At 50.1% G+C, this 17748-nt stretch overlaps 1 protein-coding gene across 2 annotated transcripts in view; it reads left to right on the top strand.

The window, feature by feature from the left end:
- The window catches only part of LOC144940684 (collagen alpha-1(XII) chain-like), a 131994-nt gene that overhangs the window by 88222 nt on the left and 26024 nt on the right, over positions 1-17748 (top strand). For both annotated transcript variants that reach the window (XR_013639157.1, XM_078866993.1), the window contains exons 32-42: positions 55-184; positions 755-874; positions 2902-3051; positions 6638-6757; positions 10676-10825; positions 11697-11816; positions 12642-12791; positions 13714-13833; positions 14831-14980; positions 15576-15692; positions 17477-17623. Coding sequence is in view for 1 of the 2 variants with exons in the window: in XM_078866993.1 (XP_078723119.1) it covers positions 55-184; positions 755-874; positions 2902-3051; positions 6638-6757; positions 10676-10825; positions 11697-11816; positions 12642-12791; positions 13714-13833; positions 14831-14980; positions 15576-15692; positions 17477-17623 (1474 nt within the window). In the remaining variant the exon portion in view is untranslated. The remainder of the gene's footprint in view (positions 1-54; positions 185-754; positions 875-2901; positions 3052-6637; positions 6758-10675; positions 10826-11696; positions 11817-12641; positions 12792-13713; positions 13834-14830; positions 14981-15575; positions 15693-17476; positions 17624-17748) is intronic.

Raw genomic sequence — 17748 nt, 5'->3', positions numbered from 1 at the left:
TTACATATATATTCATCTTTATGTCGACTTTGTCGTTGATCTGTGCTGACCTAGGTGACTGTGCCCGGGCGCCGGTCCTCAGTGAAGCTGCAGAAGCTGCGCGCGGGGACCAAGTACCGCTTGCAGGTCACCGCCGTCTACCCGGAGGGAGACGGTGACGAGTCCTCCACAACCGGCACCACACGTGAGTCTGCTCCCTCCACTCCACCCCCCAACCCCACCCCCAACATCCAAACCTCCTGGCAGTCACCTGACCACAACCTCCCAGTTCAGTGATTTTGAGCATGATCTGTGGGTGTGCACCTGCAAAACCGGCGACTTGGAGGTGGGGTTAGAAGCGGCGAGGGGGGAACGTTTTCCTCACCGAGAGCCGAACAGGGCTTCCGCGTAATTTTGGCAGTAGGCCACACGTATGTTTGTATGTATCGCGGCCACTGTCACTCGCAAGAGGTTCAATGTGATGCTCGTCCTGTAATGCAGCAGATACTTTTCTATTAAAGGCATGTCTTCGTCACGTGCTGTGACGCACCGAGCATGGTTAGAGATTGACGGTTTGCGATAAAAAAACTCACAATAATTGACACATCTTAAGGATTGCTACTGCCCATCACGTTGATCGCACTCGTGCACCAGGCTAAGCGGAACAAAAATAGGTAAAGCAGAGCACCCGTCTGTGGATTCTAAAAGGAGACGAGACGAGAGGAGGGATGAACTAATGTTGTTATTGTTGTTGTTGCCGCTCGGCATGTCGCAGTTCCCCAAGCTCCGCCCCGGAACCTGCGCGTGTCCGACGAATCGTTCACGCGCTTCCGGGTCACGTGGGAGCGAGCGTCGTCACCGACCATCGGCTACCGCGTCGTACATCAGCGTAAAGGTGGCGTACACACAAAGACAAAAAGATCCCCTGTGTAGCCTTAACAGACTGTTGGGTGGGGGAAGTGCGGATAGGGAGCACATTTTGAAGGCTGGAACGGCACACGAGGGGGCAGGTGTACGCACATACACACACGTGAACACACATACTCATGCCTACACAAAGACAACTATGTAGCCTGTAACTGACTTTTGCAGCAAGTGCTGTTAGCGAGCAACTTTGAAGACCAGCACGGCACTTTCAGGGGGTCGGTAGCGACCACCACACCCGACCACCTTTGTCTCCCCAGTTAACCTAGGGGAGGGTCTGGCCCCGTTGAATTACTCGCCACCGATTTTGGCTTTCGGCGGGAATCGAACTCAGGTCACCGGGTTCATAGAGCAGTGCGCTATCAACTACACTCCCGCTCCCCACATGCACGCGTACACACACACACACTGCCATTCGCGACACTGTTATTGCAAGAGGCAACATTTCAATCCCTGCTTCTTTCCTCACACAGCACGGTTTTGGGACTGCCCCTCCATCGTCTCTTTTCCCAAGTTACCATGACCCTGCTCAATACAAGAAGCTACACTACTGTTAGCACTCTTCGTTGGCCGGCCACTTTTCTTCGTAGTTCTTGGGCCAGTAGCTGCGAAAACAAACAAGAAAAATACACAACTCCCTTCGCAACATTCTAAATCACTTTTTACAGCCCAACTGTTTGTCCTGACCTGCCTAAGGGTGCCCACTATTCATCCAGACGGCACAAAAATAAACGCTTGCTGCGGCGCGTTAAGAGATCTCTCCATCATGGCACGCGGAGCTCCGAATGGCGTGCCGCTTGAACTCTGCGCTCTCACCAAGACGACCGAGGGCGAGAACGCCGGGGAGCCTTGCGCCATCACGGCCGCTTGCAGCTAAGGTTCCACTGTTGTGCACGTACAGTGGGATCTGGATACAAGTGTTGTAGCACAATTCACGACTCCAAGGCAGGTTGCTGTTAGGGGCTTACGCCAGGTTTGTTAAGGGCTTGCGCCGAACCAAAACCCCCCTAGCCTATAACTCCCCAGGGGCAAGGTACTGGGATCCCTACACCCCGGCTAACTCGGCTCTCCTCCCTGCCCCGGGCCGGGACTACCCCAACCTCGGCCGGTCGGGCGGAGTAGCCTCCCCTAGCCTCGTGTGAGGATCAACTACCCGAGTCCCCACTCCTACCCCCGACGAACCCCGGTTACATCCCGGGTCCCCCTTTAAATACCCCCCTGGGGGTATGACGTCACCGTCCCCCAAGGCCCACCTGACGTCACGTTCTGCGACGCCACTCTCTCCGAGAGCGAGCGTGACGTGATGTCACCCACTACACCTCTACACAAGCACACCCCTTGGGAGGAAGTCTGTGTGTGCTTATATCCAAAATAGTGTGCTAATATCAGAAGCTGCCCTTCGCCTGCCCCCCCCCCCCTCACTCACCAGTGCAATATTCCAAAGCACCAGATTGTGGAATTCCCTTCCTCGTTCAACGAGGAAATCTGAATCTGTTACACTTTTAAAATCTCGTTTTAAAACTCACTTGTTTTTACTCCAGGCTATCTCCATACCTTGAACTTCATGTAAAGCGCTTAGAGGCCTTGAGCGAATAGCACTATAGAAGTAGAGCATGGCGTCTCGCGACCGGGAAGGTTGCGATTTCAAATCCAGGTTGTGGATTGGCTCGGCCGATCATCCCTCCAGGGTCAATAAAATTAGTTCCACTTTGTATGGAGGTCAACAGTGGGCGTGCCATTGGATTTATCTGCCCCCGCCATATGAACGCATTATTTCCACCACTGGCTTAGGGCTGTGAACAGGAGATGAACACCGCCTCAACGCTCTTTTGATGAAGCAATCACTTTGGAGAAACACTTTGACTTTGCTTGTATGTGTAGTGGGGGGGAGGACAACAAACTGAACACAAAAAGCAGTTCTAACCTGGTTCTCACCTGGGCGCACAAAATGAAACTTGAAACCGGAACTTCACCCCCCAATGTCTGTTGTTCTCACAGCGGGCGGAGCTCCCAAGGAGACGTTCGTCGGCGACGACGTCAACTCGATGATGCTCACCGAGCTGGATCCCGGGACCGAGTACAACGTCACCGTGTTCGCCACATACCCCGGGGGTGCCAGCGAGCCCGTCAGCGGCACAGGGAGAACGCGTGAGCAACTGTGCACCCCCACACGCACGCACGCCCGCCCACGTGTTTTTTTAAATTCTAATTTAACGCAAGCACGTTACAAAGCGCCGATCACAGACAGGAGGGGGAACAAATGTTCCGTGAACAGGAACCCGAGATCAGCGCGACAGGGCCCAATGAAGGGCGAAAAGCTCGTTCGGATGTTTACGACTCCCCACCTTCGTAGGCGCGTAGACTGAAAGGCATTCTTTATTCATGTCAAGCTAGAGAACAGAAGTTAATTTGTTTCATTCAATCAAAACGACGGTTCTCCCCCCCCCCTCCATTCACCCAGACAGACAGGGGGCCAAATGAACATATTGGTGGTACACCGGTGCGCGGTACAAACAAATAAATAAATCGATTAGACAAATAATAATAATACAAAAATCCCACGATTCCCAACCCCGGTCACAAAATTTTGCGGAGTGTGTCAAAATCAGTTCTTGTGATGTCGAAACAGTCGTACGACGAACGTTGTCAGTAGCTGAACACGAAGCTTTGCAGTCTGTTGCCGTATAGCACCCAGCCTGATGACGATTGACTGCTCCGTGTTCCAAAGGCAGATTTGACCCGTGCCCTTGACTTGGTCGGACGGTTCCTCGATTCGTTTCCAGAATTATTTCATGGCGGACGGTGCCGTCAAAAGATTCTGACTCGTGTCACACCTTCGAATGGGTAAGCAGCTGCTGAATCCAAGGCAACTGCTGATGGAGAGTCTGTAGTTCACTCGAGGGCAACAGCGACATCGTCAGAGTGTTTTATGAGCATCGGTGTGTTATGCTGCACCGGTGTACCGCCATTACGTCTAAATACTGAGGTTAACACAGCAAGCAACACGTGTGGCCATTGTTGTCTCTCCAGTGCCGCCAGTCGGTATTAGTTTAAGGCTGAGTGAATCGAGGCGAAACCCATAAAAGGTTCAAATACCACTTGCAATTGATGTTTTACATGCACAGGAATCGAACCTTGGTCACCAGGATCGCGGGGTAAGGTGGTATCCGCCGAACCTTACAACAACAACAACAATTAACATCCACCACCAAACGGCGGTGTTGTCACCGCGGCCACTGTGCCAGGCTAGGTGCGCTTTGAGGGAACGTGAAGTGATAAAGGCTTACTCTCGTGGGTTGAATGACTGAGATGGCTGGCAGATGCATCACCTGCACCCACCAATCAACCACCTTGCTCTGTTTTAGCCACCCAGCATTCTGCCCATTCTGAACATCACTCCTCCATCCTTACGTAAGGTGTGCATAGCAGCCACTTTCAATTACTCAGAAGTAAACACAATGAGCCTCTTCAACAGAAGCTGATCTTGACAGAGTTTATACCAGCCCTCGGCATGTCCATTCAGCTCCAAATCCTCCTGCACCACATCAGCCCATATCCATTGAGCTCTATCGGTCCAAACAGAAGCCGTTTGTGCATGTGGTGTGGCTGGGCATGTGGGCTACATGACCCTGCCAAGATATTCCCGCCTGCCGGAAGAGCCCACTGATGGGACCATGTCCAGGTCTTTCAAGTAACTGTAAGATCCTCACACAGTCCAGTCTGGATAAACCCGGGATGGATCGTGGCCAGGCCGGCTTTAATGTTTCAAGCTGGCAGAGACATTCTGGTAAAGGGTTTCACGTTTTGCAAGCATTGAGAAAAGACGGGCATTAATGTGGCCGAGAATAACTGGCGTGACATGACTTATTCTGAATGAAACTGCTGCAGCCAAATCAGACCTGGCCATGAGTACCCTAAGCCACAAAGACAAAGATCTCCATATAGACATTTACAGACTGTTAGGCAAGCGCTCTGAACGAGCACCTATGAACGCCGGCACAGCACACGAGGAGGTGGGTGGCCAACACTACGCCTTTGTATACCCATTGGCGATGTTGACACATCGCACCAGGTACTTACTTAAGGCTGAGTCGACTTAGGGGAGGCTTAGGTCCGGTTCAAAGATTCACCACAGTTATTGTTCATGAGCAGGAATCAAACTCAGGTCGCCGGGTTCGTAGTGCAGTGCGCTAACCTCTACACTACCACTCCCTCCCCCCCCCCCAACCACACACATATGCATGCACACACACATACCAGAATGCACAAAACATATGGGCCGACACAGCCAATTTTTTTTTGTGTGCGCATGCACATGTGTGTTTTTGTAAATGCAGTGCATTCATTTGGCCATAGCCATGGAGAGTTTACTACGCCGTACTTATCATCCTGGTGACCAGGATGTAAGGATGTAATTCCTCGTCCAGGGTGAGTTTCAATAGGGTGCATCTAAAACTGTCCTGGGCCACCCCTAGGTCAGCTCAGACCAAAAATTAGTAGCTGCTGCAATGTGATCAACATGAGCTACTGGCAGAGATGATGGTGCGTATGTGCTTCGTGTTTGTCGACAACACACCCTGGTTGAGTTCTGCCAGCTCTAATAGGTGCTCGCTCGCAGCACTTGCCTTTGTATAGGTACGCAAATGTTATTAAATGTGAAGTAATGCAATTGCAACTCTAGTGATTATTATTAGAGATCCAATATTAAGGGGTGAAGTGGTTATTCAAGTTGTTGACCCATCTGCACTTTGAAACCCGCAACCTCAATTTGATTCCCAAGCAATACCTGAACCGGGCCTGGGCCAACCCTTTCACCAACCCGCACTGATGGAATATGGTGAAACAAATCCCACGACCGACGTGGCATGGGGAGGCCTTCATCCAGCAGTGGATTGACAAAGGCCTGGAAGCTACTTTTTTTTTATTATATTATGATGATTATTATTGTAAAAAAAGTGGCTAGGCAAGCATGTTCATTGGGTCGTTAAATTAAAACAACATTGCATACATCAGCCACTTGGCCTTGCTCCAGATTACATTTTTTCTCCGTGGCATTGTTAATAAAAAACATGCCATCAAATAAGTGCACATTTGGACCGGGTTTTGACTTTACCGAGATTCACCAGTGAGGTGCGGACATGTGTGTGCGTGTACATGTGTGTGCGTGTACATGTGTGTGCGTGTGTGTGTGCGTGTACATGTGTGTGCGTGTACATGTGTGTGCGTGTACATGTGTGTGCGTGTGTGTGTGCGTGTACATGTGTGTGCGTGTACATGTGTGTGCGTGTGTGTGTGCGTGTACATGTGTGTGCGTGTACATGTGTGTGCGTGTGTGTGTGCGTGTACATGTGTGTGCGTGTACATGTGTGTGCGTGTACATGTGTGTGCGTGTGTGGAGCAGTAGTATAGCGGTTAGCATGCTGTGCTACAAACCCGGGTACCCGAGTTCGATTCCCGCTCACGGCCAACATCAGTGACGATTATCTCAACCGGTCCTGGGCCTGCCCTAGGTCGATTCAGCCTCAAATGAGTACCTGGTGCAGTTTGTAATAACATTTCCACTGGGGAGACAAAGGTGGTCGGGCGTGGTGCTGACCACCCATCCCTTTATGTACTGTGCCGGCCTTCATAGGTGCTCGCTAACAGCACTTGACCCCAACAGTCTGATAAGGCTACAACAGGGGGTTTTAGTCTGTGTGTGTGCGTGTACGTGTGCACGCGTTGCCCGTCGCAGTGTCCCAAGAGGCCCCTCGGAACCTGCGTGTCACGGAGGAGTGGTACACACGCTTCCGCGTCACGTGGGACCTCTCTCCTGTCCAGACCAACGGCTACCACGTCACCTACCAGCCCAAAGGTAACTCGTCTTCTCTCTCTCTCTCTGCTCAACACGAGTCCAAAACATCTAAGTCTTGCCTCCCTGAGCTTCTCGTGAACATTGGTAAAACCCTACTACTATGGCTCTAAATGCTTCGTTCGTGTTCCTTATCCTGAGAGTTATTCCCAATATCATAAACTATTTTAAAAAACTTTTTTGTATTTATTAGGTAAGGCCCACTGAGCTCTAAAGAGCTCTTTTTCAGAAGCGACCTGGACACAAGTGGTAGCCCAACTAAGTGGCTTACCATGTGGACATTGATAGAAGGCAAACACTCTGAACGCATGTTTCTAAATGTGGAGGGGAAAAGTGGAGGACCCGGATAAAAATCCATGCGACCACGGAGACAACATGCAAAGTCCGAATATACAGGCATCTGAGGCGAGATCGAACCCATGACCTCATGTATACCAAGCAAGGGAGTTAACATCTCGCCACAATGGCACCCTGAGCATTCTCAATTCTGTGCTTTCAAGTGTCCCTTTCATTTGCCTTTCTTCCTTCGTTATCACGTCTCTGCACAGTATTCAAATATTTCACCTGAATAATCGCTCGAGTTGAAATATCACCGTTGGAAAGTGTCCATTCTTTAAATAGTCAGTGAACGAATGAACCAAGTACCATATTTTCCAAATTATAAGGCTCAAGTTGAAGAGTTTTGTGGTTTATTTCATTTAACCAAGTGAGAACCCAAGAGACCAGGAAAGCATAATTTTTAAAGAGTGATCTGGGTCACCAAAAAAATATTAAAATAAATATAATCATAAAAAAACATCGATGAACAGAATTTAATTAAAACAACAACATTGCAGAAGGAATCGAAAAAAGTGCACAAACATAAACTTAATTCGAAAAAGAAAGATAATTTCCCTGTAATGATATTTGGGTCAGATACATCACTCGAAAAAAACCCATTCAGAATAAAATATATAAAAACACTTTTTTCCCACTATAATTTAAATAATAAGTTGGGGAGGGGAGTGTCTATCTTATAATCAGATTCATATAAAGACATTACTGTATAACCTTATTGACTGGATTTCTATAACTTTATTTCGATGCATTTATTGTTGAGACCGGGCACACAATTTTGAGGTGTGTCTTACTTTCCGGAGCGTCTTATAATCCGGAGAATACGGTAAAGGGAAGGAAAAAAAGTTTGTGGTTTTCTTGCATAGATGAGCGTGGTGGGCAGGTACTCATATTTGTCTTAAAAGCCTGCGGTGGAAATTTTTCATTCCTGTGGCAGGGACGCGTTCATCCATAACGTAACTAAACCGTTGACTTCCACGAGTGGTATTCGTGCTATTAAGCCTGGGAGATGGGTGAAGTGTTCAGATGAGCCCTCAACCGGGATTTAAACAGTCTTGCCCTGCTCACTGATCGTTGTGCCCTACAGATGCGCAGTGATGTAAAGTAATGATATAAACATCGTTTATTTACCCGGGAAAATGTTAACTGAGTCTCAAGACTTTTCTCAAACAGGTCTGTTGGGAATGCTATTACGAACATGTTTTTTTTCATGGGTTTAAATTTGTATTATTATATGGGAGGAAATCAAAGTGTCTGGAGATAACCCATCCTAATGGAAGAATAGCGCTCGAAAAAATCCGTTCAGATAAAGCTCTCTGATGTGTTTCTTTGTTGCGCCGCGTGTTGTTGGGCGTGACGTCCAACGTTTCTCTGCACGTGCCCCCGAAAAGCCAGACGCGCTACATCCCGACACCCAGATCGGAGAGCTCGACACAGCATGACTGTGAAAACTAAAGCGGTGATATCTATACGGAGTTGTCAAATGGCTCATTTTCTGTACCACCTTGCATGGGCAACCGTATAACCCAACAAAGGAAGACGGGCGACTCCCTCGCTGCCCGCTCGCTCACATGTGGATCTCTCCGCACAATCCAGCAACCTCACAGCTTACTCCACAGCGCTCGACCACAGCCGTGCACTGAATCATTGAACCAGCGGTGGGATGTGCGGGGGAGTCCCTTGGAGACAAACGATGCAATTTCTCTCCACGGCAAATCACTCACGGCAGCAGCAGCAGCAGCGTGAATTAAAGCTGAGTGTGAGGGCTGCTGCAGGTTTGTGCGGGCATGTGTTTCCAATATCGTGACATCATCAACACAATCCTTTCCTCTTCAGTCACCGCTTGCATTGAGTTAGATTACGCGCACCCGTGCACACACACACAAAAACGCGTGAATAAAATTAGCTGTTTAAAAAAAAAGAAACCCCTCTCAAACTTTCACCGGGCAAGTACCAGAGGCCATGCAATTACACGGTGATTGCGCAGAGAGGGGATTAATGAATAAATGTCACCCGCTTCCTCCGCACTGCCCCCCCCCCCCCCACGTTAATAATCTCCCCGCTGATTTTAACTCCCCTAAATCGACGGTGCGGCACACATCCTCCGTGGTGCTCTACTTTAGGTTGCTTACGACCGCACCCCGCACCCCGCTCCCCTGCTTTTCGCGCAGTGTCGTGATATACGGTTGCAATAAGACGTGTCAAAAAATCCAAAGCGTGGAAGGAATTTGATGGCAAATGGGAACCACGTGTTGGGCCTGTAGGAGGCTGTACAACAAGTAGGTTGGCGAGCGTATCTATAGAGGGGTGGGGGGTGGAGGGTTGGTAGCAATTTTTTTAAATATTTATTGTCCGGTTTACTGGCCCTCCTCGACAATATTCAACAGGGAAATTGCTTAACATGTTCGGCTAGCATGGCGCTCCTGAAACTTTGTCTGAAGACTCATTTGAGGGTTTCCCAGACACAAAGATGAAAACAAAAATAAGTACACGCACGGTCAATGCCGGTGTGATGGCATCGTCCTCAACCATCGCTTCCTTCCTTTTGCCAGTACAGTACTCGTGTTGTCCAGTTGACACCGAGCTGCCCCCCTTCCCTCAAGGCGTCCCTCTCATGAGCGGTGCACATTCTGCTCACATGTTCCACCTCTTGTGTGCATTGTGAGATCAGGTGTTTAGTTGCTTTGGTGGTTGTGACAGCTTCTCAATCGGATTATTACACGTCAAGTTGGATGTGCATGGATGTACCGTTGTGCATTTTGCAACCGTTATATAATTCACTGTGTAACAGATGTATTATTTTTTTGTTCCTGGGTAGTAAGTGTTATTTCCTAATTGCTTATGCCTCAAAAGTACAAAAATTGGCTATCATCCCCCACAAACTTTGCTTTTGTGACTAGGACAGTGATATTTAGAAATGTACATATTGTGTGCATTTGTGTCATTCCTTCACATAAAGTCCTGGTCACAAAAGCAAAGTTTGTGGGGGAATAATACTTTTGAGGCATAAGCACTTACTACCCAGGAACAAAAATCGTGTTACATGGTGATATAGTTAACGGTTTACTCTTTTTGTGAAGCTCAAAATTGACCTTATTGAGAGCCTTGGGTCCCACTGTCATGGGGGCTGTGGAATTTCGCCTCCAACTGCCTCAAGGGCTGCCAACAGAGATGAGCACTGCCCCTTGCCTCATCTAAGCTGGACGACACGTGGCGCCCGATTTTTCCCATCGTGACCAAACGGGCTCCAAAAAAAAACAACGCATCGCATTGGATTCGGCCTATTTAAACCCAGTTTTCTGGGATGAAGACATCGACGCTTTTTTCGTGAGCTTTGTGACCGTAATGGTTGCTTTTTGTGATACTGCATTGGCGGTGGTGCACAGAGCACAAGTTCCAAAATCTCCAACATATTCGTCATTAACAACTGCTCTGGATCATTGCCTGAAATGTACGATTATATATATGTGTGCTTTCCTGTTTCGGGCAGTGTTATTGACGATACGCGTTGGGGTTCATGAATTATCAGAACGCTGCTGATGACGGCGGCGATGGTTGTTGTGGTGGCTTGTTTGTGTCTTCCAGCGGGGGGGCAGCCCGTGCAGGTGACGGTGGCGGACGGAGTGAACACGGCCATGCTGAATAACCTACAGCCCGGAACAGAGTACGACGTGAGCGTCTCCGCCATCTACCCCAGCGGAGACAGCCAGCCCCTGCAGGGAGCCGGCCGAACCCGTGAGCATGTGCACATACACGTACGCACTTACACACGCTTACGCACGTTCACGCATACATGCACATGCGCGCACACACGTACATGTGTACACACATGCATACACACGTGCTCAAACACATAGATCCTCCTTCAAGAAGCTGCTCTGCTCTGGTTAAGCTAATTTAGCAAGTGCTCTGATCGTGCATTTGCCAAGGCTATGGGAAGAGTAATGATAAGGTGGGATGCTGCCGTGGTAATGGTTAGCACACTGGACTTGCAATTCAGAGGTCGCCTGTTTGATCCTCCGGTGTAGCAGTTGAAACAATGGGTATGTATTTTAAATTCCACTCCACCGTCCTCCCCGCCTCCCGCCTCTGTCCACCCAGCAGTATAAATGGGTTACACCAAAGTTAGGCAATCGGCAGGCCTCGTGTGATCTGGCCCACATGAAAGAGGAGGCCAAATACCCTCTAGAGGGGCTCTTTCGAGCTTCCTCTAGCGCAGGCCTTTCCGGCAACTGTGGCGGTAGCAATACATTTGGGAAGCGGTAAAGTAGCGGTTTGCGCGCTCTGTCACGAACCCTGTGACCTGAGTTCGATTCCGGCTCACGGCTAACACCAGTGACGATTATCTGAACTGGCCCTGGGCCTCCCCGAGGTCGATCGGCCTCGAATGAGTACCCGGTGCGATGTGTTAATCATCGCCACTCGAAATAAAAAGGCAGCCATTGCATTTCTACTGGCCACCCACCCCCTCATCGTGTGCCGTGCCGCCCTTCATAGGTGCTCGCTAGCAGCACTTGCCCCAACAGTCTGCTGAAGGCTATACAGGGGTCCTTTGTCATTGTGTGCCTGTGTGTGTGTGCGTGCGTCTCTTGCCCTCACGTCTCAGTCTCCCAAGAGTCTCCGCAAAACATGCGTGTGTCCGAGGAGTGGTTCACGCGGTTCCGCGTCACCTGGGATCGCGCTCCTTCGCCCACCAACGGCTACCGTATCGTCTATCGGCCTCGAGGTTCGGATCATCAAACACACGTGTGCGCATCTGCCACACGCGCACACGCACTTGTAAGCACACATCGTCGTCATCATCGTTATCGTCGGCGTCGAGCTACCATGTTGACGAATCCACCTGTAAACGTGGATTGATGTATTTGCCACTAGAGCGGACACTTCAATAAGTTACCATTGTCTTTGTTTTCGTCGTCATTATTTGGTAAAAAGTTTTTATTTGTATCAATCTGACTGTCTGAGCGTCGGTTTAGGATTGGCAGTGCGGAAACGTAGAGACCGACGATTCGCAACATTGTATTTTTCCGAAAGCGTGCTGATATCTCCATTTGTGCTGGGCAATTCCAACGATCGCGAGCCCGGAATGAGAATGCGACTTTCCTGAGTCGAGTACAAGTTTTAATGGAATTTACGAGGCCTTCGAAAACATAGGATTCACGGGTGTTTTGTTTTCAGAAGTGCCAAAGCGTGCCACCAAGTGGTGATCCTTGGATTTAGCACGAGCATCCCGTTCACTGGAACGGAGACACAGGAATTGCCATTGAAATTCGTGAGGTTTCTTTGACAACCTAGGACGTGTCCGTAGAGTCCCCTGCTCGTAGCGGGACTACGGATCTCTATACAAACACACACATGCTCTGATGAGCACGGTTGGCTACGCACGGTGCGAAAGAAGTTCAACATACGCACACACATGCGAACGAAAGGACGACCCTCATGGTAGTGGATTGTACGAACTTATTTGCTTTTCCTGCCCGTCTCATTGGGTGCCTCTGGTAATTAATGAAAGCTAAAGCAGCGTCGGCGGCGCCTGTGTGGGGTGTTCCAGCGGGAGGGCAACCCATGCAGGTGACGGTGGCGGATGGCGCGAACACGGCCATGCTGAATAACCTGCAGCCGGGAACGGAGTACGACGTGAGCGTCTCCGCCATCTACCCCAGCGGAGACAGCCAGCCGCTGCAGGGGACCGGCCAAACGCGTGAGCACACGCACGCACACACTCAAGAAACAAATACAAAGATCCCCGGTATAGCCTTTAACAGGCCGTTAGGGCAAGTGCTGTTAGCGAGCACCTCTGAAAGGACCGGTATAGCAGACGAGGGGGTGGGGTGGCCAGCACCACGCCCAGCCGCCTTTGTCTCCTGAGTGGCGATGATTTTACGCACCGTACTAGGTACTCATTTGATGCTGAGTCGACCTAGGGGAGGCCCACGACCAATACAGATAATCGCCGCTGTTGTTGGCCGTGAGCAGGAATCGAACTCGGGTTGCCAGGTTCGTAGCGGAGTATGCTAACCGCTACAGTACCGCACACACACATGCACGTACGCATAGACAGGATAATGATTTGTAGTTATACTGTTATAGGGAGCTTGCTAAAATGTTTCGATAACTCAAAGTCCCCTAACCACATCTAAACCATTCCAATGCCCTGCTGCAGCTGTCGCTGTGCTGCGCGAGGCATACACATATCCGGCCTGCAAATGGGCATCATTAGTTTGCGAGTCAGGGGCGATGATGCTATGTGGATTTTCCCAATTAAGTAAATATTCGAGTGATTTTATCGAATCTGGATCGTGACGCTGGCACAAGCGGCCGACGTTTTAAAAGAACGTCACGGCGTGTCTAACATCCATTGCGAAGCGGGCGGTGCCTAGTTATGGTTAATGCATCAGCAGTATTCACCAGGGTGGCCGCGGAGCTCGAACCACAAGCTTCTGTAACAAGAGGCATTACTGTACGTGCCCCTCTTACCGAACACCTGTTAAGGCCGGCACGGCATGGCACGCAAAGGAATGGTCTGCCCACTTTTGTACTCCTAGGGCTGCTGTTGATGTACGACCTGTGTGTTCAGACTGGAGGCGTCTTCGTGTCTCTGTGTGCGTGGCCGTGTGTCCCAGTGTCCCAAGAGGCACCGCAGAACCTGCGCGTGACGGACGAGTCCTTCACGCGGTTCCGGGTCACGTGGGACCGCACGCTCGGGCCCACCAACGGCTACCGCGTCGTCTACCGACCAATCGGTGACCAGACGGCGCAGACGGCCACGGACCCAGACCGACACGCAGACTCTCGCCGTACTCCACAACATTACAGTGGCACCCACAGTGGCACCCATGCACTCACACCACGTAGATATTTTGGAGGGAGGAAATTAATTTGCCTAATATCTACAGCCATTTGTCAATCCACTGCTGGATGAAGGTATCCCACGGCTCCGTGTCGGTTGTGGGAGTTGTTTGACCATACTTCACCATGCTGGTCAGTGAGGGTTGGTAAATTGGGGGGGGGGAGGGGAACGGCACTACCTCATGTTCCTCTCCTCACCCCCGGATGCGCCGCTGATACTGCATAGCCATGCAATGTGAATTCTTATACGAATCACAACATCTCTCACCAGATCGTGAATAAATAGCACTTCCTTACAGCAGATAATTACGCATTTATGTTGATGTTTTGGGAAGATGGTCCTTCTTCAGAGCAGAGAGATGGCAAAATAATTTTGAGTGACTTATTATAGTTGGAGACTGCACCTCTGATTTCCTTTCCCCGTACCTCCGATTCGCACGGTTGGCTTCGTACGGTGCGAAAGAAGTTCAACATACACGTATACGGCAGAGTCATGCGATGAGCATCGATTCCCCGATCAGAAATGATTGTTACGTCCAAGATACAGCCATCGAATGGCGCGTGAGACAATCGACGACTCTATACAGTTTATACAAACGATATGCTTGTGTTACGTGTAGGCCAATGGACCGAACATAACCGTACAAACGAGACAACAGAGAGATGGCAAAAAAACGCGCCGAAACAACCACATTCGAATCCTGAATTCTAAACGAGTTGACAGATCGTCATTTTAACTTGGATTAGTTATCCCCCAAGACGTAATAACTGAGACTTGTGTTGGGTGTGGGGCAAATTTAAACCGTGTATATATATTTTTTAAAGAGCCCGACAGTTCCACGGCACCGTGACTGACCTTGCCGCCACGCGTGCTCGGGCTCCCAATGACAGCGGGCGGAACGCCCATGGAGGTGATCGTCGGCGACACGGACACCACGATGCTCACGAACCTACGGCCAGGGACATCGTACGATGTGAACGTGTACGCCCTGTACCCCGGCAACGGCGCCAGCGAGCCCATTCAGGGCATCGGCACCACGCGTGAGTAGCCGCCCTCATGCGCGCTGCCGTGGATGGATATTCGCAGAACCCGCCGTCGTACTCGTGATGTTTTCAACATCGCCCCCGTGCTCGACTTTCATCATCATCACCATCGTTATCACCATCATCATCACCATCATCATCACCATCATTACCACCATCATCATCACCGTCATTATCACCATCATCACCATCATCATCACCATCATCACCATCATTATCATCATCATCACCATCATCATCACCATCATTATCACCATCATCACCATCATTATCACCATCATCACCATCATCATCACCATCATTACCATCATAATCATCACCATCATCTTCACCATCATCAACACCCAGTGAGGAGGTTGAGCTTCCACCCAACACGTTTCTCATTGACATCTCGGGGGCGGGCAGATGAAGATGATCGTATCGTCACAAAAGGTATAGTTTTAGATTAATCTAATTATTATTATTGCCCGGTGGTTAAAGTATCATTGGCGAATACATAATGAATGTACAGGGGCCTTGTTTTCAGAAAGGCACCTTTAAAGGAATAACCTTTAACTGATTGATCAATTGAAATGCTGTGCCCCCTCGACAGTCATCCCTAAAGCGGTGAACCTGCGGAGTAACAACATCACGCCCAAGAGCTTCTGTGTGCAGTGGGACCGCGTTCGCGACGCCTATTCGTATCGCGTCGTCTTCGAGCCGGTTGACGGTGAGTGAGCCTCCAACGGTCACCTGATTCGTGCGCTCCATGCCTCGTAGTCATCATCATCATTGAACATCGGTAATGGCCAAGCCACTGCTGGATGAAGGCCTCCTGCCCAAGTCGCCACCATCCTTAATGGTCCCGCAATACAACCCAGCAACCCGTACCTCTGATTAGCGTGCTTGGCGACGTATGGTGCGAAAAAAGTTCAACATACATGCATACACACGCATGAGCCAGTCTAATCGCCCTCTCCAGCACTGTCCCTATTTTAGGCGCCCCTCAGTAGCTCCTCTGCAATCATTGGAATTACACCGAGATACAAAGAACGCGTAGATTAGGTAATATACGCAGGTTCAAGGCGCGACTTTGATGGTTAAGTAAAGCCTGTGGGCTTGCGACGGCGCACGCGTCGCTTGAAGGGACGAAGGCTGGCGATCGACAATTGACCTCGCATAGCTGATACTTTTACAGCGTCGGTGCATTCAGTTAATGGAATCATAATTTTCGGTTTTTTTGCCTGCTTTCCATTATCGTAAAAAACAGCACCGGACCGTGAATCTGTCAGTGAGTGACGCTCAGCAGAGTTTCAGCGTGGAAAAGTTATTTTTCTTTTTTACCAGGGCCACTGACTTTCTCTCCATCCCAAGAAAGGAGGAGCCCTCACCCTCTCCTGATTTGTCGCGCCGGTCTAATTGATGTCCACGAAAAAAAAATGCACAGACCCCCTTGCACATCACCATCGCCCAGTCAAGAACGCCCAGTCATTTATCCTCCCCTCCGCTAAATAATGAGTTATTGCCACTCCTGTGATCTGTAAATGCTGGAATGAGCTGGCGCTGCCAGCGGGAGTGCTGCCAGGCTACCGAAGCATGCTCTGCGCGAAGTACTGAGAAGAGAGATGCTGCTGCTGCTACTGCTGCGTTCTGAGCTTGAGCGCTTTGATGGAAAAGCCAGCGCACATGCTGTTGCATAAAACCAGGTGTGCGTGCCCAAATCTATGCGCGCACGATGTGCGTGTTTGTGCGTGCTTGCGTGTGTGCGCTTGCGTGCGTGTGTGTGTGCTGGATGGCATGCGCGGTGTGTAATAAGTGTTCGCTAATGGAACCATCCACGGCTGTCTTGGTAGGCTAAATGGAGAGCATTTGTGTGTATGTATGTTACATGTCTGTTGGTACAGTAGGGGTTACAGCTGTTTCATCTGCCAGTCATGGCACCTGCGTCTGTTCCGTGATCTCCTGTCGACGAACCTTCAACATTTCACGTGGCCTCAAAGTGAACACATACAAATTTACATCAATCTGAGCACCAACAAAAAGCACCGTACAAGCCAATAGAATCAGGGTAAACGGATTGCACCAAGTCATTGGTCTAGTGTATGTATATTGAACTTCTTTAGCACTGTACGTAGCCAACCGCGCTAATTGGGAGGTGCAAGCAATGGTATAGAAGTGCTCCACGAGCAGTGGTGTAGTAGAAGTGAAACCTTTTCAGTCGTGACTTAAGAACATCGACAGGGCCCAAGTCCCAGATTGTGGCTGGAGGGGAGGGCGTTCTCCAGATGGGGGGAGCTACAGAAGGGCCCCTGTGGTCGCCCTCGGAGCGACGTCGCATCCTCCAGACGCAGGGACGACCCACATCCGCAAACATCGGTTCCCATGCAGGCGCTACATGGAGCGTTGAATTGTGCGATTGTGGGGGTTGTGAGTGCTGGCGACCGCTTGGAGCGGCTTTCATCCAGCAGTGCATCAATCACGGCTGATGACGATGATGATGATGTGTTGTGGCAGGTGGCGACAGGCATGAGTTCCCGGTGCCGGGGAGCGTGACGAATCAGTGCGCGTACAACCTGGTCCCGGGCAAGGAGTACCGAGTCACCATCACTGTGGGTCTGCCGGATTACCAGGGCCCTCCCACCACCATCAACCAGCGCACATGTGAGTGCACGCACGTGCGCCAGAGGTCGCAAACGGGTTTTGATTCCTTACCCTACCCGTACCCGGCCGGGTACGGGTAGGGTACGGGTATCGGGTACCTGATTGCGACCTCTGGGATGAAGCCA

The sequence above is a fragment of the Lampetra fluviatilis genome, chromosome 23 (assembly GCF_964198595.1).
Source record: "Lampetra fluviatilis chromosome 23, kcLamFluv1.1, whole genome shotgun sequence".
Taxonomy (NCBI): Eukaryota; Metazoa; Chordata; class Hyperoartia; order Petromyzontiformes; family Petromyzontidae; genus Lampetra; species Lampetra fluviatilis.
The sequence above is the reverse complement of the archived record's forward strand: the minus strand, read 5'-3'. Positions and strand labels throughout refer to the sequence as shown.